General features: G+C 38.8%; 1 protein-coding gene across 1 annotated transcript in view; it reads left to right on the forward strand.

The window, feature by feature from the left end:
- The window catches only part of LOC147537443 (uncharacterized), a 33,274-nt gene extending 8,514 nt beyond the window's left edge, over positions 1 to 24,760 (forward strand). Inside the window, exons 2-3 of the mRNA XM_086641699.1 lie at positions 21,097 to 23,334; positions 23,536 to 24,760. Of these exons, the coding sequence (XP_086497825.1) occupies positions 21,828 to 23,334; positions 23,536 to 23,750 (1,722 nt within the window). The 5' untranslated portion in view covers positions 21,097 to 21,827 and the 3' untranslated portion in view covers positions 23,751 to 24,760. The remainder of the gene's footprint in view (positions 1 to 21,096; positions 23,335 to 23,535) is intronic.
- The last annotated feature ends 318 nt before the right edge of the window (positions 24,761 to 25,078 follow it).

The raw sequence follows: 25,078 nt of genomic DNA on the forward strand, positions 1-25,078 counted from the left end.
GAAGACCATTTATGATGGATGGGATCCGTCGCAGATAAAAGAAAAGCCGTCGGAAAAGGTTAATTCTGACGAGGCCCAACCGTTGTAAAGTGGTCGTAAATGGTGGCGACAAATACTATTTTCGACGGCTGCAGTCGTCGAAAATAGATATTTTTCCGATGATTTACTTGGAGAATCTCGTCGGAAAAAATCCTGATAAATGTGAACCTAGCTCGGCCTATTCCTGATGGTTTGTTTTTGTAGATCCATCGGAAATAGTGGTCAAAGTATTTCCGACGGCTCTTTTTCGACGAAAATATTATTTTTTTAAATCGCTTTTTCGTTTTTCGTTGCTGCTGCTACTGCAGCAACAACATTATCAATTACATAAACCTGCTGGCAAAAATATCATAAATCTGCTAACAATATAAAAACCAAACATTCACAAGAATAACAAATTAAAAGTAGTGGATATTTCATTAACAAAGTCACATACATGAAAAATAACAAAGTCGAAAACCAATAACGCAAACAATACTGTTGGTTTCACACAAGCATACCGTAAAATAACAAAGTCGCTAAGTAATGTAAACAGAAAAAAAAAAAACGAGTCAAAATCGAAGCTGAGATTCAAAAATCTAATTGATATTTCATTCAACACCCCAAACGACTCGAGATATCATGGTAACTGTTAAATTTGTGGCCATCCAACTCAAAACCAATTGGCTATGAGTGGAGAGGACATATACTTTATATTCTTACTTGCTAGTTTCCTATTCTCTCATGTGGGACTATTCTCACACGCCCCCTCACGTGTGGGAATCTTTGAGCCTAACACGTGTTTTTTCTTTACTTGTGACGTGGAGCACGTGTGACTTTTAAGCCAATCACGTGTGGGCCTAGCTCTGGTACCATGTTAAATTTATGGCCATCCAACTCAAAACCAATTGGCTTTGAGTTGGATGGCATCAGAGCTAGGCTCACACGTGATAGGCTTAAAAGCCACACGTGGTCCACGTCACCCGTACAGAAAAAAACACACGTGTTAGGCTCAAAGAACCCCACACGTGAGGGGGCGTGTGAGAATAGTCCCACATGGGAGAATGGGTAACTAGCAACCAAGAATATAAAGTATAGGTCCTCTCCACTCATTGCCAATTGGTTTTGAGTTGGATGGCCACAAACTTAACAGTAACTGCATTAACATGCATACAAAATGAAGTTAGTGTCTTATGATTTGAAACTAAAAATTATGTGAAATTCGACCAATTTGGAGTATTGAACTTCCTTTAACGCTCCATGACTATTAGTGAATGCTCGCTCCATGGCTGACTATAACTTCAGAAAAATACGGTAAAGACTTCGAAGAATGGACTCTCAACATACACAAAAACAAGTAAAAATGTGGGGTATAGAGGGGCATCCAAAACAGGATTGAAGGATACATGGACCAACTGGCTAAACTCACTAGCTGATAAAGAATACAAATGGCGTTGTATTTTGTTTTCAGTCTAGTTCTTAAGTACGAAAATGAAACAACAAATTCTTGGTGTTTAGTCTGTTTTTGTTTTGTAGGTTAGTGGTAGTTGATTTACCTGTCGATTTTTTTATACAAATTCTTGGTCTCATTACTTTCGACTAAGGGGTGGCGGGACTCATGATGATGCACAAAATGTCCAGACGTTGACTAACGTCTGAACAGTCAAGATCAGACCTGAAGTCTACTGGGTCAACCCGACTTCAGGTAGCAGGACAACTAAGCCTCTGATGGTCCACCAAATATTCCCCTAACTGGGAGGTCAGCCAGAAGAAACCAACCTTGCATAACGCTCTTGGCATGGACAAATCAGCCCTGGGGTCTTCAAAGGAGAAAGGGGGGTCCGCACAGGTTCGCCCAGTGTCTTATGCCCAGAGCTAGGGAGGCAGCAACACCAAGCGACCTACCGACTTAATCCCGAAACTTCTAGAAAGATCTCAGTCGGCTACACATCTCGAAGTGTTTAAGCCAATTTGGACTCCACGTATCTAAATGAGGAAACTTTTCCTTTAGAGTCTATCACATCGGCAAGATATCTACGAAGAATCCTTGAACTTAGGAACTTCCACTTATCAAAGATCTTGAGATAGTCTCTAAGAGAAACCCTAGACACTCAAGAGAGGAAACTTCTCCTTCGGTTTGACGGCAACCGCCTCACCACCGCTACTAATCACAGTCGGCCTAACATCACCTATAAAAGCCCCCCCCCCCCCCGCCCATCGTCCTTCATAGGACACGATCTCTTTACCCTAAAAGATCACAAGAAACTCAGAGTTCTCATAACTTGCCCCCCAAAAGGATCAATCAATATTCATTCTTTTACTGCAAAGAGCACCCTGACTGGCTTGAGCGTCGGAGCGATTTTCGAACCCTTTGCAGGTTTCCCCCCTCGGGAACAGACGAACAAGAGCAGGAGCAGGAACAAGAGCAGGAGTAAGAGCAGGAGCGAGGAGCTGGAATAAAGAGAAGCAGAGCAGGAAGCAGAGCTGGAAGCAGGAATAGTAGGCTGAATAACACCCAACATAACGGAGGAATCATACATAACGAAGGTTGTCATGCATCAACTCCATTTTTCATGCTGATATAACGGAATGCCAATTTTTGACATCAGCAAAACCCAGATCCTATTGTACTCAATCTCGATCCACTACAGGTCACTAAAACCATAAAGGAGGTGATAGAGGAACTTACAGAGGTGGTGGTCGTGGAGCTTGAATCAAGGATTCTTCTTTGTTTTGGGCGCTCCTCCAGACAGACAACCAATAATTTGTCAATATTGTGGAAGAAGTGGTCATTAGCTTTGACAATGCTTTAATCTAACTTGTTTATCAGACTTTGCTCAATCGTTTGCTTTGCTGCTCCTGGACTTGAAAATTTTTCTGGTGCAAATAGCCATATAACCACTGATGCTTCTACTGTTATTTCTTTTCCTGACACTGTTGTTCCTGACCAAATCATGGTTGGCAATGGGCAAGGTCAGCAGTTGCAGGCCCGGGTGATGTTTCTCTTCCTCATTTTAATTTTATTTTCAAAAATGTCCTTCATGATGCTTATAAAAAAAGAATCCTCCATTTTTAAACTTTTTCACGACATTAATTGTTCCATTGTTCTAGTTTCTGTGTAAAAAAAAAATCCCAACGGGGAGGACCCTGCTCGCTGCAACGATATCTGATGGCTTTTTTCGCCTTTTCAATGTCCCTGCAGAAGGAACTACTTCAGCTATTTTCACAAAAGTGGCATCTCAAGGATCTCGTACCAGCCCAGACATCTTGCACAAGAGACTTGCTCATCCACATCTTAGGGATAACTTTAATTTTATTTTGTCTAAGTTAAGTTACCTTTAGCTTCCTTTGTAATATAAAACAATTTGTGTGAAAATTTTGTGGCATTAAAACACCATTTGCTTCTGCTTACTATTGTTAATCACTATTCGAGTTCACCATTAGAGATCATTCATTCTGATCTATGAGGTCCAGCCTTAGTTATTTCGACCTCTGGTTTCCGTTATGTCCTTTTACTGATTGAAGATTACACCTGATATAGTTGGATATATTTCTTGAAACAAAAATCTGAAGTCACTCAAATTGTAAAGAATTTCAAAATTTTGGTTGAAAATCAATTTTCAAATAAAATAAAAAATTTCAATCAGATGGGGGAGGAGAGTTTGTAAATACACAAATTTTTGTTGATTGTGGAATCATCCACCGTCGTTCATATCCCCACACTCAACAGCAAAATGGAGTTGCGGAGCGAAAAAATTGACATTTGGTCGAAACGTCTTTGACACGGATTTATCAGTCTCCGACCCCCACTTATCTTTGGTTGAAGGCATATACAACTGTTGTTTATACTCTGAATGGTCTTCCAACTACAGTCCTTAATGAGCTTTCTCTATTTCGAAATTCTTTTTCTCGATGACCAAACTACTCTAATCTTCGAACTTTTTGTTGTTGTTGTTGCTATCCATTACTCGTTCCTTAGAACTCCTTCAAACTTCAACAAAAAACTTGACCTTGCATCTTCATTGGATACAACTCTAATCACAAAGGCTATAGATGTTTAGAAGAAAACTCAACTGGTGTTTTTGTCTCACTACATGCTCTATTCGATGAATCTGTTTTTTCGTTCAACAACCCTAAAGCTTTATCGTCTAACATTTATTCGTTTTCAAACTCTATCCAAAACCCATTTCTCTCTCTTGAAATGTTTTTCCTTTGTCTGGCCAAATGAATGCTTCAAATCCTTTCCTAAATGCCAATATATTTGCATCTCAATCTCATCGTCTATGTGTTATTCACACATCCCCAGCTGGTGGGCTTCAAGGGACCACGCGTAATACAGCTGTCCCACTTCCTCTTCTGGCTTCTACAGTTGTTCCATTGCATGCAAGTGCGTCCCCACCTGTTTCTCTATCAGCCTGTTAAATTGATAGAGACACAAGAAATATAACTAGCAAAGGTGATTTCATTGATTGAATGGGATACATATTTATAGAGTATACATTAGGGTTTGTAGAGAAATAATGAATAAGGAAACATTACAAAGAGGAAATAACTATAATTACAGTTGCTATAATATTAATCTCTTTCTATCTTGGGAGATATCTTCTGGATATCTTTCTTCTCTTCAATATACTTCAATACCCCCCCGCAAGTTGGAGCAGGGGAAGGAATCTGAATCAAGCCCAACTTGGAGAGTAATCGATGAAACAGATCAGAACCAAGTGGTTTCGTAAAGATGTCAGCGAGCTGGTCGGCGGAGCGAAGGTGAGTCATCTTGATGAGACCAGATTCAATTTTCTCCCGAACGAAATGGCAATCGATTTCGATATGCTTAGTGCGTTCATGGAAGATGGGATTGGCAGCAATGTGCATAGCCGCCATATTGTCACAGAAGACCTGAAAGGGTTCTGGAATCGAGACGCGAAGGTGTTGAAACAAATATTTCAGCCACTGCATTTCCGCAGTGAGTGTAGCGAGAGCCCGATATTCTGCCTCAGCCGAAGATCGGGAAACAGTCGGTTGTTTCTTGGACTTCCAAGACAACGGACTTGAACCAAGCATAGTGAAATAGCCGGTGGTCGAGCGACGGGTGATAGGACAACTGGCCCAATCAGAGTCGGTAAAACCAGAAATTGTCAGAGTGCTGGACGAAGAGAGAAGGAGGCCATGATTCATGGTGCCTTTCAAATAACGAAGAACTCGAGTGGCCGCATCCATATGATTGGAGTGGGGATTTTGCATGAATTGACTAAGGTAATTCACAGAAAAGGAAATGTCAGGGCGAGTCACCGTAACATAAAGAAGCCGGCCAATAAGACGTCGAAACGAAGTCGAATCGTCTAATGGCGTACCGTCAGTAGGTAATAACTTTAAGTGTTGTTCCATTGGGAAAGGACTTGGTTTAGCTCCTAGGAGACCCGAGTCGCGAAGAATGTCCAACGTATATTTGCGTTGACAAAGGAAAATGCCTTTTGGAGAACGAGATACTTCAATTCCAAGGAAGTATTGAAGTCGTCCAAGGTTCTTAAGAGAGAAACGTTTCTCAAGACGTAGTTGGAGAGATGAAATTTCCGAGGCATTATTGCCGGTTATGATGATGTCATCTACGTAGACTAAGACGTAAATGGCAGTCGAACCCTTAAAGAAACAAAACAAGAAGTGATCAGAAGATGATTGTTTGAAACCTTCAGCCTGTAAGCCAGTAGAAAATTTGGCAAACCACTGTCGAGAGGCTTGTTTTAAACCATAAAGGGATTTGTGCAAACGACATACTTTGTGGTCATCAGTCTTGGAAAATCCAGGCGGAATAGTCATGTAGACTTCCTCATGCAAATCTCCTTGGAGAAAAGCATTATTCACATTTAATTGTTGGAGGGGCCAATTTTTAATGGCAGCAATAGAAAGAAGTGCACGAACAGTGACCAATTTGGCGACTGGGGCGAAGGTATCATGATAGTCGATGCCTTCAACTTGGGTATAACCCTTAGCAACGAGTCGTGCTTTATGACGTTCAATTGATCCGTCAGAACGGTATTTAATTTTGTATACCCATTTACAACCAATTGGTTTCTTACCCGGGGGTAAGGGGGCTAATGACCAAGTGTGATTTTGTTCAAGAGCCTGAATTTCTTTATCCATTGCAGCACGCCATTCAGGAAAATTTTTGGCGGCGGAATAGGATGTGGGCTCTTCGGTGTTGACAATGGAAGTAAGAAATGCCCGATGGGAAGGGGTGAATTTGTCAAAACTGACATAGTCAGTTAATGGATATTTGGTGGAAGTCGTGGGTGCAGCAGTACAAGAACAAAGATAGTCAGCCAAATGGGCAGGACGTCTCGTTGTACGTACTGGGCGAGAAGAAGGTAAAGATTCTTCGGGAGGAGCAACTGAAACCGGGGTGGTGTCAGAATTCAAAAGTGAAGAGTCTTGTGAAGGAGAGTCATCTTGCAGAGGGGAAATACCCTGCGAGAGAATAACAGAGTCAGAAGGAAGCTCGTGAGATTCCTCTGGTGGAGAAGCAGCGGAAGATGAAGTTTCTACCACAATAGGTGGGGTGGTTGTCGCGTCAGTGGAAGAGTGTGAATGTTCATCGACCAAAGACGGGAGTTTATACAAGTCCGGATGAGGTGAGTGGGTATCGTCGATTGGACTGAAGTAATAGGCATCCGATGTAAGCGGAGTGAATGAGGTAGGTTCAGGGAGTATCGATTGACGGTCAACAAAAGGAAACTTATCCTCAAAAAAACGCACGTTCCGGGAATCATAGAGACTGTGCGTCTCTAAGTCGTAGATGGTGTATCCTTTCTTCCCAGGTGGATAACCAACAAAGATTCCAGGTTTAGCTCGATGATCAAACTTATGTTGGATGTTGGTATTGGTTGCAAAACATAGACAACCGAAAACTCGGAGAGCTAAGTAGTCCGGTGGAGAATCGTATAGCATTTCATAAGGAGATTTGTATGAAAGTACTGGGGTTGGCATTCTATTGATTAAATAGGTTGCCGTTTTTAAACATTCTCCCCAAAATTGTAAAGGGAGATATGCTTGAAAACGCAAGGCGCGAGCAACATCGAGTAAATGACGATGTTTGCGTTCGACGACACCATTTTGTTCGGGTGTGGAGACGCAACTTCGTTGATGAAGAATTCCATGAGAATGGAACCAAGTTTGGAGATCATTGGATAAGAACTCGGCTCCATTATCAGAACGGAAAGTCTCAATCGGGTTTGAAAAGGTATTTTCAGGACTCGATGATATAGAATTAATCTTCTTATGATATTGTTTAGAAACAAACTGAAAAAAGAAGTTTAAATGTATCTTAGTCTCAGACTTGGTTTGCATAAGGAATGTCCAAGTAAATCTGGAGAAGTCATCAACAAGTGTGAGGAAATAACATTTGTTGGTTAAAGATGAAACCGGAAAGGGTCCCCAAATATCAGCATGAATAAGTTGAAAAGCAAAAGTACTAAAACTACTACTTTTATTAAAAACCAACTTAGATTGTTTTGCCATAGGGCATACAACGCACTCATGCGACTTATTAAAGGAAATAAACGGGAAACGTTCTGATAAATAACGTAAACGGCCTAAATTAGGATGTCCAAGTCGACGGTGCCAGACGTCGAGTGACTTATTCAAAGCAAGTGCGGTAAAAGTCCTATGGAGAATGTAGAGTCCATCAATAGCATCAGCCCGACCAATCTCATGATGATTTGAGATCGTCTGAAAAAGACAATGAGTTGAATCAAAATAAACACCAGATTTCAAAGATTTACAAGTCTGATTTACAGACATCAAATTAAATTTGAAATTAGGAATGTAATAAAATTGGTCAATAGAGAGAGAGTCAGAAAAAGTGACTCTGCCAATATATTTGACTAAGTAAGACGCTCCATCGGGAATTTGAACATAACAAGATGGTGGTGCTAAAACATAAGAGCTAAAAGCATCTAATGAAAAACAAACATGGTTTGAAGCACCACTATCAACAATCCAAGCAGAAGGATGAGATAGGGAAGTACCTGACATCATAGCAGAACTGGAAGGAGTCTGTGCATTGACAACTGCCATAATGCGATCACAGTCTTCTCTGGTAAGAGTTGGAGCTGGAGAAGAGCTGGAACCCTGAGAAGTGCTACGGGCACCACCTGGACGAGGGGGGCGACCATGGAGAAGATAACATCGATCAACAGGGTGACCGAGACGTTTGCAATGAGTGCACATTACATCTCTGTTACAAGTGTCAGCAGTGTGTCCATGAAGGTTGCACTTAGTACAATAAGGACGAATTCGCTTATTTCTCGGGGGAGGTAAATCACTTTCTTTCAGCTTGTTAGCGGCCGTGATCTTGGCGTTGAAAGCGTGAAAGTCAAAGGGAGCATTGATCTTGTTTTTCTGCTCTTCTTGAATGACCAAATTATATACCTTAGCCAGAGAAGGTAACGGTTCCATTAGAAGGATGTTATTGCAAGTTGCAGAATAACGTGCATGAAGACCCATGAGAAACTCAATTGTACGCGAGGTAAGATGATATTCAATGGTTGTTTTGCCAATAGGGCAAGCACATGAAGTGGGTGGAATGATAACATCCAATTCGTCCCAATAAGACTTCAACTGAGAGTAATAAGCTGAAATAGTCTGGTGCTCCTGAGTAAGGGCAGAAATCTTTTTCTTCAGTTGATAAATGTAGGTAGCGTTAGACGTAGCAAAACGCTCCTTCAAATTCTTCCAAAGATCAAAAGCAGAAGCCGAACGTCTCGTGCTACGTCGGATTTCCTCGCTGACAGAATTGGATATCCAAGCAGCCACCATGGTGTCACAACGGATCCATGCATGAAGTTGCGCAGGATCCGTCGGTTTAGGGAGCGACCCATCGATAAAACCTTGCTTATTTTTTATGATAAGAGCATCATGCATACTGTGATCCCATTCAGCATAGTCTGGCCCGGTAAGCACGGGGTTAACACCAATAGAAGTTGCATTGTCCGAAGGATGCACATAATAAGCCTCAGATATTTGTTGGAGAGGAGTTGAGTCTGTCATCGGTGGAGTGTCATCGGAATTCGAGTTCAGATCACTTATGTTGGCAGATTGTCCAGAAGTCATTGTTCTGTAAAGAATAGAAGAAATAATCTATTTTAAATTCAACGTCACAATATTATGTAGAAGTGACGGTTCAGAATGCAGCGTCACAGTAAAATTATAAAGGACAATCCAGATTGTCACAACTAATAGAAGTGTTGGCTAGGAATAAAAGGGACAGTATGCTGTCTCAAAAAAATAGTCCTAACGGAAGTGTTGGGAAGTAAAGGGGACAATCCAGAATGTCACCAACAGAAGTGTTGGGAAGTTAAAAAAACAGTATACTGTCACAAATAGTCCAAACAGTTGTGTACTGTTGGAAAAAAAAAACGTCACAAACGTGAGATGTCACAAAAAAGAAGTCAAATATCTGGGTCGGTCAAAGTCAGAAGTTTGGGTCAGTACGAATGGACCTGGTCAGAGTCAAAGTTCGGTGGAAAAGTCCGGTCAATGGGGCAAGACGGGAGTCAATTAGAGTTGACTCCGTCACCTGACACGGGGCAAGACAACCGGGTAGGGCCACGGATCAAAGCAACCGGGTAGGGTCAGTCGATTTTCCCGACCAAATTTAGGGTTCCTGTTTGAAGCGCCGTCGCCGACCAAAATTAGGGTTCAGGCAGAGGGTTTATCAAATTAGGGTTTCTTCAAAAATGATCGGTTTGGTGTAATTAACAAGGGGGAACTATCAATCGAAGAGGGAGTAGTTGAAATCGATTGATTTCGTCCACCAACAGTAAGTAAATATGGAGAATTCGTAGAGAGAGAAAGCTCTCTGGAACTGCCGCTTTCGGCCAAATTTGTAATGGATTTGGTGGACAACCCTAGGTGGTCGTGGTTATTTTCTGACGAGAAGATGGTCCAGGTGTGGTGGTGTTTCTGACACGGGCAGATTTCCGACAGGAGACTCAAACTCTAGAGTTTGATCACCGGAGAAGATGAAGTCGTGAACCAAAAATAAGTTTTGGTTCCGATCTGGAACTGAATAGGTGTTGTTCCGGGTTTAAGATATCCTCTGGTATTGAAAGAAAAAAAAAACCAGGTTAATTTGGTTCTGGTATCCTAATATACTAGGTTTTCTCTATTTCAGATTTATATGGAACCGGATTATGTCTGTTCTGGTTTTGTGAAGGAAACCCAGAACGAAACAGAACTAGTTTTAACCTTAAATCGGAACAGAAACAATTCTTATCTAGAATTGGAACAGAATTATTAATTCTAAAAAAAATATCAAAAAAAATTCGAAAAAAATTCGAAAAAATTGAATTTTTATGAAAACTGACCTTTGAAGATGGAGTTGGGATGATCAAAATATAACGATAATAAGAATCCGTAGAGCTCCTTGGAAGAATAAAACCGAAGTAACGAAGTAATTATTACCAACAAAAAATCCCGGAAATATTAATTTGGCTCTAATACCATGTTAAATTGATAGAGACACAAGAAATATAACTAGCAAAGGTGCTTTCATTGATTGAATGGGATACATATTTATAGAGTATACATTAGGGTTTGTAGAGAAATAATGAATAAGGAAACATTACAAAGAGGAAATAACTATAATTACAGTTGCTATAATATTAATCTCTTTCTATCTTGGGAGATATCTTCTGGATATCTTTCTTCTCTTCAATATACTTCAATACAGCCATCCACCCACTATTCTTCCAGAAATGCCTGCACTTGGTTGGCAGTCTTAGTTTACCCACGTCAACTTCTACTCTATCGTTGCCCTCCGGAAATGTAGAGTCTACATCACCCAATCCTCACAACTCAACACAACCACTAATGTAGGTAACTTCACGACATCCAATGGTAACACGAGCAAGTGACGGTACAACAAAATTGAAGGTGCTCTTCACCTCCTCACACAACACACTCGTCTCCCCCATTCATAACCCTAATTTCTCATAACAAGTTACGTATAATCAAGCCTCCAAGTACTCTCACTGGACAACAACGATGAATGATGAGATTCAAGCTCTTACTAACAATAAAACGTGGACTCTTGTTCCTTTATCCCCGATCATGAATCTTATCGACTGCAAATGGATTTACAAGGTCAAATAACAATCTGATGGTACTGTGGAACGTTACAATACTAGGTTGGTTGCTCGTGGTTTTAATCAACGATAAGATATCGACCATACAGAGATTTTTAGCCAAATTGTTTGTCCTGCCACCATTCGCATTGTTCTCTCTTTTGTGGTGATATGTCCTTTCAATTTGAAGGAGATTTGTTTCTAAAGGAGTGTCTTTCGACCAAGATGACAATGAGCTCATTTGTCGAATAGGATTATGATTACTTTTTGCAGAAGATCATCTAGTCCAGTCGAATTAGGGGTTGTAATGCTTAGCTAGAAGCCAACTACGATCGTTGAATCACTTCGATGATTCGCGGCTTATGTCGACTGGATCCTATAACGAGTTACACCAAAGAGTGGTGGATTGATCGGAGAGAGTTGACTAGAGGGAAAAAAGGAAAAAATAATGATATAGATCCAATTTGAGAACCCCAAAAGGTCCGGATTACATCCGGACAAAGATAGGACGAACCAGGCCCGAAAGAAGGTCTGGAACAAAAGAGATGGGCTGACCATGTTATGAGCAGCCACATGAAGTGGACGGCCAGGCCCAGCCCACTAAAGGGGCTGCCCTGGACAGACACACATAAGAGGAGTCCCAAATGGGACATAAACTCCATCTGGAAATCCCACTCAGAAAAGGCACTCTGAGTCTTATCTTTTCTGGGGTTTTTAATTGAATCCTAATTGGAATATGATTCTTTTAGGGTTAATTCTATTTTGGCCCCCTAAAGATGACCAACTCACCAAAATAGCCCCCCTGAAGATGATCAACTTCCAAAATAACCCCCTAAATCACTTTTCCGTCCACTTTACCGTTAGAAAATAACTTTACTTGTACATTATTTATGGTTCCAAGAACATTAATTATGTAGTTTAATCAATTCATTATTAAATTTCTTGGAACTCTTAACAACTATTTTCTCATTACCAATTCTACCCTGTTGACTTTACTTGTACATTATTTATGGTTCCAAGAACATTAATTATGTAGTTTAATCAATTCATTATTAAATTTCTTGGAACTCTTAACAACTATTTTTTATTAATTTCAAACTAGTTTCTTTTTTCTCTCTCTATTATCTTTAACATCTCTTACCTAGATCTTCATCATCAATATTTACTCATCAAGCTACTAAACTCTTTTCAAAACCAAACGATTTCATTAAAACTAACAATCTAAGTAAATGGGTACTTCAAAAGACCCTAATCTAGAGAGAGAAAGTATAGTGACTCCAAACAAATCAACTAATCAACCAATTGAAATAAGGAATAAAGCTAATAATTTCTATAATAGCAAACCTAGCATCGATAAGAGTCAATAGTTGAACCATTATCTTCCTGATCTTTATAGGGTAATTGATGGAAATTTATAGTGGTATAAGGTACCCACAATGATTCCCATTACCACTAACCATTCTCATCATAGCAAACCCTTTTAAAACACAAAGTAAAATGTAGAATGATGATGATGATTATGATGTTGAAAATATATTTTGAACATGACGACGATGATGATGATGATAAAAAGAGATTTTTTAGATGATGAAGAGAAAAAGAGATTTTGAAGATGATGATGGTGATGAAGGTGGAAATGAGAAGATGTAAAGATAATGGAGGAGATAAAAAAAATTAATTAATGAATGAAATGACTTGTTAATTAATGATCTTGAAACTATAAATATTGAGAGTAATGTCAGAAGGGTAAAATCGGTAACAAAAAAGAAAAAAACTTAATGTTTGATGGTAATTAAACGGAAAAGTGATTTAGGGGGTCATTTTGGAAGTTGGTCATCTTTAGGGGGTCATTTTGGTGGGTTGGTCATCTTTAGGGTGTCAAAATAGAATTAACCTTTTTTTTTATCTAAGGGTCGTCATTAGACAGAAAAAAGTGTGAAATTTTCTCTACAGAAAATCAATCTCTACAACATCAAGTGGAGAGAGAGATTTTAGAGAAAAGGCTTCCAACATATATATTTATTCAAATAAGAAGAGTTCTTCTCAACCTTCTATTAAAGTCCTAGCTGATATTAAAGAAGGGAGATCAAGTCAACTTGCTCAGGTGTCTCAAGTAGAAGAGCTGCAATTTGGAACTCTCATCTTCGGGATAAAGGCATCGGATGTAGTTAGAGGGAAAGCGATTAAGGTAATCTTCTATCCTATCCTAGTTCATATTTAGTTATTGCATGTGATCTTGGAAATTGGTGTTAGACGTATTAGCCACCTAGATTCTGCTTAGAACACTAGGTGACACCAAAATCCAATAGAATGATTGATCGGTACGCCAATTGTATGTAAAGAACGCCTTTTTAAATGGTGATTTAACAAAAGAGGTATTCAAGGAGCAACCACAAGGGTTTGGTCGCCCTCATTATCCAACTCATATATGCGAGCTTCACAAAAAAAATTGTGGTCTGAAACAAAACCCAATGGCATGGCATCACAAATTCAAATCTTCACTCATACAATTAGGATTTAAACAATTAGTTTCTGATCTTCAATATATTCTCAACGAGATACAGTTAGTTTTGTGCTGATTTCACTATATCTGGATGACATTCTTGTCACTAGCTTGTCAGATTTAGAGGTAAGCCAACTTGATTTCTCATCTTCACAATAAATTCTATCTCACTGATTTGGGAAATTTATCTTATTTCTTGAGAATGGAAGTTACTCGAAATCAAGATTCAATAACAATTACTCCACGCAAGTATTCTGTTGAGTTACTTCATCATTTTGGCTTATTGAATTCCAAACCATCCCCAACCCCAACCAGAGTAGGAGCCAAACTATCAACGAAAGATGGGGAATCTATTTCTAATCCACAAAATATTTGAAGTTTTACCGTATCTTAATCTCATGAGACCAAATATTACGTATGTTGTAAATCACGTCTCCAAGTTTATGCAAGCACCATGAATGTCCACTTCACGACGACAAAGAGAATTCTCAGGTTTCTGAAGGGAACCATCACCCATGGTCTAACTCTCAGAAGATCACCATCCTTAACCATTTGCGCCTACTTAGATGTTGACTGTGCAGGCTCTCGTGATGACAGATGTACTACCTCAGGCCTATGTGCTCTATTGGGTCAGAATGTCATTATCTAGACCTCAAAGACTCAAACACCAGTGCCCAGTTCATCTTTCGAAGCAAAGTATTGTTAGGAAAAATAACCTAATTAACTTGTTCAGGAATATGAAGATAAGCGATGCGAAAGTAAAAGTAGAGACACCAAGATTATTTAACGTGGCAAAAAACCCCTCCAAGATAGAAGGTAAAAAATCACGGGACCTAGTCCAGAAATCTTCCACTATGATTAAATAATGGGTTACACAACTCTTCACCAAACCTATGGTGGATAAACTGAACAAAGAAACAAAGAAATAGAAATCTCTTACTCCTTAGGATTTGAACAAATCCTAGATTACTAAAGGTTGAACAAGATAACCACAAACTAAATTGCTTCACAAGATTAAGAATCTTCTTTTCTTCAAACCAATATTCTTCTCTTTCAATCTCTCTTGAAAGAACCACTTCAGAAATCTCTCTTTCTCTGACTTCTCTTTGTTCTGGAAGTTGTTGTGAATAATCTCTTCCCTTTCATTCCCTTTTATAATGATAAATAGGGAGGTTTACCAAAAGAAATAGGAATTCCTTTTTAGGCTTGAGAAAATAGAAACTTCTATTTTTCCCCAAACAAGGAATAAGGGAAATCCTATTCCAACTAGGAGTCCTTTAATTATAAGGAGGGACCCCAACAAGTATATGGTCGTGGCCCACACAACAGTTGAAGTTACTTGGCTTAAACATCTATTACTCGAGTTGGTCTTCCTTATAGAGGTGCCCCTATCATTTAATGCGACAACATCAGTGCAACTTATGTGGCGGTAAATCTAGTGTTACACTCACGAACCAAGCATGCCGCGATTGATTTCCACTTTGTCCGAAAGCATGTTAACACTGGAAGACTTCGAGTTCATTATGTACAAGGGGAGGAAAACCTTGTCGATATCTTCACTAAAGGTCTCGCTTACAAGCTCTCACTTGGTAAATGTCGTTCAGCTTGACGGGGTACGGGGATGTAAGTGTATATACAAAAATTGTATTTTCATTATTTCTTAAGGGTAGTTTTGCCCTTTAACATCGTATTTTCATTGGTCTCCAGTCGGGGATAGGGCGCTGAATTAATAATTCGCTTAAATGATAAGATAATACATTTTTTATGATTTATATACACCCCATATAAAATATAAATTAACAATTCTTTACATGCTACACATTATATGAATGATTTACTGTTAATGTTATTTGAATCTCATCCGTTATTGTTGTTTTTTTCACACCTTAAGATAGGAAACCATGTTGTGTGTCTGATTTGTTTTTGTTAACATATGTTGATCTTGTAGTTAGTTATATTGAAAATATTTTTTAATGTTCATAATGTGATACATTGAACACAAGAAGCATAATAAGGTGAGAGATTGATGTGTTCTTTCAAATTAAATCCTTCATTTGATAGATGTTCGTACAAGCATCGTGCAATAATTAAGTGGAAATTTAAAAAGTATTTGTTGATTGAGTATTTCGTTATAAATTAATAATTATTTATTTATTTAATTATTAATAACTCTTTTAATTAATAAATTTTGATGGTCCAATGAGTACTAATTTAAGGAGGTTCTATTGTATCTCTGGGAGAAGACATGAAAACCTATTTACATAACAGAGAGAAATAAGACTAGAGATCAAATGTAGAAATGAGGGAATAGATTGTCCTTTAGAATGTTTACAAGAGTCGTGATATCATTAAAACTTGAGCTTTATATTTTGGGTATTGGGGGTCTGTAGAAGCTTAAAGTGGCACGGAGAGCCTATAGAGACTAGAGGTAGAAATTGGAGGCAGTAGAGGCCTTTAGAATATCCAGGGCCGGCCCAAGTAGTTGAGGACCTAAAGAGAAAAATTTGGGGCCCTTTTCACATTCACTATAAAAAAAAATTAACCTTTTGTTGTAACAGATAAACTAATACGAAAAGTGTAACTAAAAATCATAAATCTGAACTATATACTATATAAGATAATCCAATTTACATATAGAGATGAGGTAAATATGTTTCGAAAATTATATTATTGTCTTTTGAGATGCAAAATTACTAATTATGTATTCATAGTTCAATTCTTATGTCGTATCTTGTTTAATTAATAACATGGCTTAGTCGTTCAATCCTCTCTTGTGACATATATAGACGATGTAAATATGTTTCGAAAACATTCTCCTTGTCTATTGAGATGCAAAATTACTAATTCTATGTTCATAGCTCAATTTTTCCGTCATATCATGTTCAATTAATAACACAGCTAACCCGTTCAATCCTCTCTTGTGACAATATGGTGGAGCGGAGGTAACACTCGAACAACTTTAGCAACTCCACTCAGCAGAGGCAACATTCTATTCAATTAATAACATAGTTAACCCATTCAATCATGTCTTGTGACATGGTGGAGCGGAAGTAACACTCCAACAACTTTAGCAACTTCTCTCAGGAGAGGCTACTATGTTTGGTATAGTTAATAAAATCTTTTAAGAAATCTAAGCATTTGAAAAATTAATTCTTTAGAATTAGAACTAATAAAATAAGCACTTTAATCGCTTTTCTTATGCCACTTCGTTGGATCACTTTTAAGAATTTGAGTATCAGGGAGAGTTGAACTCCATCTATCAGATTGCATGGCATGCTTCAAATAGTTTTCCAAATTAAGACAAATCCTCTTAAGACAATTGCTTGAAGTTTGGATTTTAGGCTCTAGCACAACCCAAGAGAGAGAACGAGGACAACAAAATGAATAGAGAATCAATGTTTAATGAGTAATTTATACTATACCAAATATTTAATGAATAATTTATACTATACTAATTTAGAAAGAGAAGAAAAAAAATGTAACTTAGGGTTTGAGAACTTTAAAACTTAATGTTAGACAAGGTGTGATTAGACTAGGAGGGTGTTTGATTTTTGCACTTATTAAGTGATTTTCACTTATTAAGTGCGGGCCGGCAATTTTAGGTCGTTTGTTTTTTCACTTAATAAGTGAAAATCACTTCTAAGTGGTGGGAAAGTAAGTGCAAAATAGTAAGCTCCAAGTTGGAGCTTATTATTCTGCACTTACTTTGTAAGTGCTAAAAAGGACATTTCTATCCTTCTCCTAATATTGTAATTACCAATATAATTTTAACTAAGAAGAAAATCTTAAACAATTGATAAATACAAAAAAAATTTATGACTTTCGCTATGACTCTTCTCTATCTTCACTCATCATTCACCTAAGTTTTCCTCCTAAATTTTTTTAACATCTCTTCCTTAACTAATCATGGAACACCCAAACTCCATGATACAACTAAGTTCTTTCACCTTCATAATTCTTAATTATTTACGATTAATATTTTTGACATAACATTCGTAAACCGTAATTTTCTTTTACCTAAACTAACGAACTTATTACGAATTACTATAAAATGCTAATGTGTAAATACACTAAGGTTAAAACAGCCAATTTTTCATTTTTATAACATTTACAATTAATATAAAAATTAAAATCAAGCACTTAGAACGATGGAAAACAAACGCCATAGCACTTACATTTGATATCACTTACTAAGTGATTATCACTTAGTAAGTGGTAGCACTTGTAAGTGCTAAAAAATCAAACACCCTCTAGGTTTTAATTTTTTTTACTTTTTTTGTGGGCCCCACGCGGTAACTAGTTGGTCACTTTAAGTAGAGTAGCTTGAAACCAAAAGAAAGTACCGTAAGATGCTTGGGCCACGGTTCATTTGGGTTTGGACTTGTAAATTTTTTTTGTTTTAATTTCTTGGAAGTGCCTTTAATTAACTCGTACTTTGGGGACCTCCTAAAAATGAGGCCCAACGCAGCCGCTTTGGCTGTTTTGGGACTGGGCCGCTATCCATAAGGGTCATGACACCATTAAAGTGGACTTTTTAATTTGTATATGGGACGTCTGTACATGTTTGAACCCAGTAGAACTTCAGAGTGGCATAGGGCGCCTATAAAGGGTAGTACTTAGTTAAACTTAGGGTTACTTCCCAAATGGCCCCCAACTTTGTGACCAGCTTCCTGCCTGGCCCCCTACTTTAGCAATAATTTCCGTATGACTCCCTTTTTCCGTTACTCCATCTCATTTTCTCTCTCCGCCGAGTCACCTATCACGCCACATCATCATCTTCTCCGGCAGGGTCGCCGACCGGCCAAATTTCCGGCCGGCAACCTTCAAATATTTTATAATTTTTTTATTTTATTTTCTCTCTCCTCTCTCTCTCTTTAGGAAAAAAATTCGAGAGAGAGAGGAGAGAGAAATTTAAAAAAGAAAATTAATATTTGAAGGTCGCCGGCCGGCGCCCTGTACCGAAGAAGATGAAGATGTGGCGTGATAAGCGACTTGGCAGAGAGAGAAAATGAGATGGAGGAGAGAGAGTAATGGAAAGTTAAAGACAACGAAAAAAAGGGGTCATAAGGGAATTATTGCTAAAGTAGGGGGTCAGGCATGAAGTTGGTCACAAAGTTGGGGGCCATTTGGGAAATAACCCTTAACTTAAAACTCCCCCGTCTTAAATCAAGAGCCATATATTCCTTTTCGATCCATCCAAAATTAAGTGTCCATTTTTTTACTATATTAAATCCCTACTTTTTTCAATTGTACCCTCGTATTAGTGTTGACAATATATGATGTATTTATTTTTTAAAGCAGTTATTAGTATTATGGTAACCGTTTGGAGGGAAATAAGAATAATGTTCTTCCATAAAGTGGTCTTATATATATGATACTTGCTGATGTAAAAGTTTGTCTTTCTAGAATCAGTCAAGGGGTTGAAACGATACGTTGAATCTCGTTATGCTCCTCACAGTCTGGTGGGGAACCTGCAGGGAACTCGAAAACCTCTTTGATGCTCAAGACAGCCAGATTGCTCTTGCAGTTAGATATTGAATATTGAGTGAAACTTGGTTATGGAGTTGTAACTTACTCGTAAATTGAGAGAGTCAGTTCGCTCGTTTTCCTCATGTCCTATTCGAGGCTTGTTGCATACGCTAAATGCAACCGGGAGTCCTCCGAAAGTGAGCTAGGTTTACTTTATTGTCTTGTTTGTTTGCTCGAGGACTAGCAAATTCTAAGTTTGGGGATGTTGATGTGGCGTGAAAATGCCACATTTAGGTCACTTAACTTTGATGAGTTAGTTATTTTCGAGTTTTATTTCTAATTATTTATGTGTTTTTATTGCTAGGTAGTTTATTTGTGGTTTGGCCTGTAATTCGGAATAAAGAGAGCGAATTATCACATTTTCATCTTATGCGGCAAAATGGAAGAAAAGAGCACCAGGGGTATTTTGGTCATTTTGGTCAAAGTCAGAAGTCAAACAACAAGTGAAGTCAATGACGAGTTCGACGGTGAAAACGGAATTCAATTCGGAGTTCGGACGGGGAAGTTACAATAGAAAGAAGCCAAAGTCTTTCCTTGAAGGCACTCCCCTTGATTTCTAGATGAGAGCCAAAGCCCAACCCATAACCAAGAGCCCAAAGAAGAGAAAGCAAGGAAGATTTCTATGAGCACCTCTTAAAGAAGTCTAAGTCTAAATAGCCCAAGACTTAGTCAAACTTGACTAAGTCTAGGGTTTGGGTATACACAAGTTAGAGAAAGGGAGAGGACTATTCATCTTCTTCCCCAAGCAAGAGAGAGAGGCTAGGGTTTGTTGAAGTTTCTTTAGGGTTCTTGGATTTTTGAGAAAGTTTGAGAGAGGGTTGAAAGAGGGAAGAAGGAGGGGTGCCGGCCAACTTGGCCGGCACCATGGAGCACGGGCATGGAAGCCGCGGCCAGCACTCGAAGCAGCTCGCACGGCCATGGAACTCGCGGCAGCAGCAGCTCCAGCAAGCTTCAAGCTGCTGCTCTTGCTCGGATCGGATGCGGCTGCAGGCTTCTTCACGGGACGCGACCAGGGATGGCTGTTCTTGACGGGACAGCAGCTTGTTCTTCACGGCACAGAGCATCAACGACCACCAACTTCTCCACAGCACGAACAGCAGCTCGGATGCACCTCTAGACAGCTCGGACTTCACGCGGGATGCTCGGATTTGCTAAGTTTGGTCGGATCTAGGGTTTGGCCGAACCCTAGATTTCTTTCTTGCCGGATTTCTAGGTTTTCCGGCCACCTTTTTGGCCGGAAACCATAGGGATTTTGTTTCCCACATCATGAGCTTGCTTCCTATGTGTTTGATTTTGATTTTGGGTAAGAAATCTTTAGAGAGAGAAAGCTTGATTAAGCTTTAATGGAGTTTGGGTGAAAAATGGAGAAGATGATGGTGGTCGCTATGGGGAACCCAGAATTTTGCTAAGGGGAGATCAGCTGCACTTTAAAGACTCATATTTTCCGACGATCTTAGCCTCGAACCACATCGAAAAAGGGGGATTCTCTCACCATTTCCTTTCCATTTCTTATTCAATCACCATGTTTAGCTAACTTTAGTTTGTCGATTATATGAGATGAAATGTGATGAATTCATGACTATGTTTAATATGATTTGATGTTTTGATTATAAATTGATGTTCATTTATTTCGATTATCGTTTTGATCGTATTTTCATGTGTCTTGTCAAGCACTTCACATAGTTTATAGACGAAACGAAGTATTCGATATCGATCGTAGTCTAAGTCATAATTTCATGTGTCTTGTCAAGCACTTCACATAGTTAGGCGACTAGACGACACTTTCGATGACTCGGGATTAACCGATTATGACGTTTGTTTGACTAAGTATGATCTCCGGATATACGTAGCGCTTATAGACATCACCTTAGGACTCGAACATCGATTGTACTTTGACACATTAAATCGGACTACACATAGTCGTAGGTTTATCATTATGGATTCCGGACTTCGACACCTCTCTCACTTATTTGTTGCCCGAATCGAGTTTTACCGCCTCCCGACTCTTGTTCCTCCGACTCTTCTCTCGAATCTCTCTCGCCCGTTTACTTTTATTGCTTAGTCTAGTTTCATTAGTTATCTTGTTTTGTTACTCTCACAATCTAAAACCCACATTTATCTTTGTTTCCTTTTCTTTTTGGTCTAAGTTGGCTTTTGATATCTAGACCGGGGGATAAGACCCTTCGACATCCAAACTACCTTCCTATCCTTGGATCGATCCCGGCTTTGCCGGATTACTACTTGATACCTCCGCTTGGGTGTGCAACCTTTTCGGGTGCATCAAGTTTTTGGCGCCGCTGCCGGGGATAGGTTTAGTAGTTTAGATATCGTTTACGTGTTTTGTTCATTAGTTTAGTGTTATTTGCTTACTTGGACGTTTATTTTCTTTGTTTTTTTAGTTTCTTTTTAATTCTTGTTTTCTTTGAGGTACTCATCCAAAGAGCTTTAAAGGACGAAAGCAAACAAGTTTGGGGATAAAAAGGTAGAGACAAGAAAAGGGAAGAGGATCCAATTGTGGTAACAAACGCCACCTCTAGTATCGTTCCCTAACCTTTACCTATTTGAGCAGCTTAAGTGCATTTGCATCTTGTCTATTATTGATAGTTGTAGTCGAATTGAACACTTGTGATTGCTTGCATTTTTTTAATTGTGCTTCAATGGATGTTAATGGGAATGATAGTTGGAATGATGGGTATGAGGTTCATCGACCGCTTAGAAGTCTTAGGGACTTCCTTGAACCTAATATGGCTAGCATACCTTCATGCATCATATTTCCGAGTAATGTGTGTAATTTAGACATTGACCCTGAGATTATTCCATTACTTCCTATATTCCGAGGCTTAGAGAATGAAGATCCATATTTTCATTTGAGAGAGTTCGATGAGATTTGCTCGATACTCCCAATCAATGGAGAACTTGAGGGAATCGCTAAGCTCAAATTATTTCCATTATCATTGAAAGAAAAGTCGAAGATATGGTTTCATTCTCTAAGGCCTCGGACTATAAGAAGTTGGGATGAGATGACTAGGGCGTTTTTGAAAAAGTTTTTCCCAATCCATCGAACCAACACCCTAAGAAGAGAAATTATGAATTTTGAGCAACACAAAGAGGAGACCTTTTTTGGGTGTTGGGAGAGATTTAAAGACCTCCTTCTCGCATGTCCACATCATAACTATGAAATATGGAGGGTCATCGGGTTCTTTTACGATGGCTTGACCTCCAAAATGAAACACTTCGTGGAAGTGATGTGCAACGGAGAATTTATGAGTAAAAGTCCTAATGAGGCTTGGGAGTACCTCGACCTCTTAGCGGAGAAGGCCCAAGATTGGGACACACCCGTTAAGAGTGACGGAGATATAGCCGAAGGATGCCATTACTCAAAAGGAGGCATATGCTTTTTAAAGGAGAACGGGGAAGTAGAAGATAAAATTGCCTACATGACTCAGAAAGAATGTATAGATATGCATGATGGTGATTTAGCGATTGATAGTGTCTGTAGCATTTGTGCAAGTCGAGAACACCTAGCGAGTAAATGCCCTACTATTTCTCTTCGTCGAGATGTCTCGCTAGGATGCACAAATGTCGTAAACAAGCATATGAAGCCCGTAGGTTCGAGGAGTGATGTCTTTACCAATGATTATGAGAATCTTCAAGAGCCATTAGTTGGTTCTTATGCGTCTCATCATGAGATGACTCTTGAAGATGTTTCGAAATCATTTTATGAGGCAGAAACTCAGATTAGCCAAAACACCTTTCACGCCCTTAAAGAGATGGAGGAAAAATTGAAAGACATCGAGAAAAGGGTTTCACAACCCCATAGTCCAACAAATCTCAAGGGTACAGGTGAGGGTAATACACCTAGTGCTAATGTTAAGTCCAACTTCATTCTTGGAAGTGATGAAATGATTAGCTTGGATATTCCTATGAAGGTAGACATACCCGAGGATCTTACAAATTCCGAGAGAGGAGATGGACATAACGAGGTTTTAAAGTCGAAATCTGAGTCTGAACTAGTTGATGAACCTCATTCCACTTTTCATAAACAATTGTTCCCTACTCGTGATATGAATATGCTTGCATTGATAGTTAAGAGGGACAATACTACTAGTGCTCAGGAGAATCATAACGACATGACTAATTTTTTACCTGAGACCTTTGTAGCTAGTAAAAATGGACGAGATGTGGATGCCCTCTTAAGCGGGGCTATAGATTTTCCTAAGGACACATATGATATCGAGACAAGAATAATGTTTAAAGGATTGGTTGAACCCTCACTTAAGGAAACTTGTGACTTAGTCTTGAGCCTTATGGGCAGCCCCTTAGGTTTTAGTTCGACATCTCAACCAATATCTCATACATATGTAGATCCTTTTAGTGAAATGCATGTTTTCCCTGTTATTATATCAAACTTTGTTGCATTGTCATCATCCAAGTTTGGGGATTACCTCTTATTTTTTACCGTCTCACTTATGTACCAATGTCATTACATTGTTGTGAGACGGTTCTTACCGGTTACATCTTTTCTTTGGGAAGACCCCCAAATCTTTCGTCTTTTGTTATATGATTGGTTGGTCTATTGAGGTGGGACCTTGATGTTTGTGGGTAGCATCTCTGAAAACCCTCCACGAGACAAAACTCGTGCTCTCGTGCATACGAGAGACTCAAAGGCTAGTTGCATAGCTTGATGCAATCGAGTGATCCCGCGTGAGTGGTCATTTTTATATGGTCATGCTTATGCTTCATTCTTATTATATTATTGATGTGTTAGGAGTGTTCCTCAATTTGTACACCTTTGGGACGTGGTTCGTTCCAAGTTTGGGGATGGCGTTGGGCTCATCATCAACTTGGAACTCGAATACACAAGTCTTGGTAGTATTATCTTTTATCTCCTTCGGCTATGGTAATATCCTTCCACTCTTCTCTTTAACTTATTGTACCTCTTATATTTTAGTGAACATATACTTAGAACATTGAGGACAATGTTAGTTTTAAGTTTGGGGATGGGGATACGACCTTTTGGTCGCATGACATCATGACCTTAGATTTCAAAAGGCAAGAGGGTTCAACAAATTGACCAAATTTGAAAATTTTTGGGTAGATTTGGTATGACTCTAGTGGTATTTTTAAGTATGTTGATACATGTGGTTCTTTCTTGATAAATCTTATGCATGCTCTTAGTCTTTTCATGAATGTTAAGTCCTTTGGTGTTGGTGTCTTATCATGTGAGTATCATCTTAAGGAAGAAGGAACACTTCTAAGTGACCTAAAATAGTCATTAGTGGAGACTTCAACCCATGTGAGATATCTGAGCCTTTCTATTGCTTTTGAGTGTACTCTTCCGCGCTAACTCCGAGTAGAATGAAGAGCTACTCAACTTCGCAACTTTCAAAAGAGCTTAGACGATCTCATGAGCTCAACTTCCTTAGCCACTAGGAGTGACATCGGGATAGCGAATAAACCTTACTCTTGTAGTCCATGAAACTCGATAATAGTGTCGACTTTAGGGAAACGGATACTCCACCATCCATTCATCATACTACTCCCGAGAATGAAGGCATGAAAAGTAAAGAAGAAAGAATGTGAAAGCAAAGTGTGAAAGTAAAGGTGATTTGTTGAGAATACTAGTTTGTACTTTTGTGTTTGGTTATGTGTGTAAAAAAGAGAAAAGAGAAAGAAAAAAAAGAAGAGAAAAATAAAAAAGAGAAAAAAAAAAAGAAAAAAAAAAGAAAAGAAAAATAAAAAGAAAGAAACTTGTTTTTGTGTAAAAGTTCATGTGAACTTTTGAGTGTTTATGTAAGTATTTGGAATAAATAAAGTATTCAAAGCAAAAAGTCAAGTTAAAGGTTGTTTGAGTGTTCTTTTATCATTGAAGGCGTCGACATTCTCGGGATTTCATCATCTTCCATTC

Source organism: Eschscholzia californica, unplaced genomic scaffold, assembly GCF_041429995.1.
Source record: "Eschscholzia californica isolate CP2 unplaced genomic scaffold, dmEscCali1.0.p SCAF_5, whole genome shotgun sequence".
Classification (NCBI taxonomy): domain Eukaryota; kingdom Viridiplantae; phylum Streptophyta; class Magnoliopsida; order Ranunculales; family Papaveraceae; genus Eschscholzia; species Eschscholzia californica.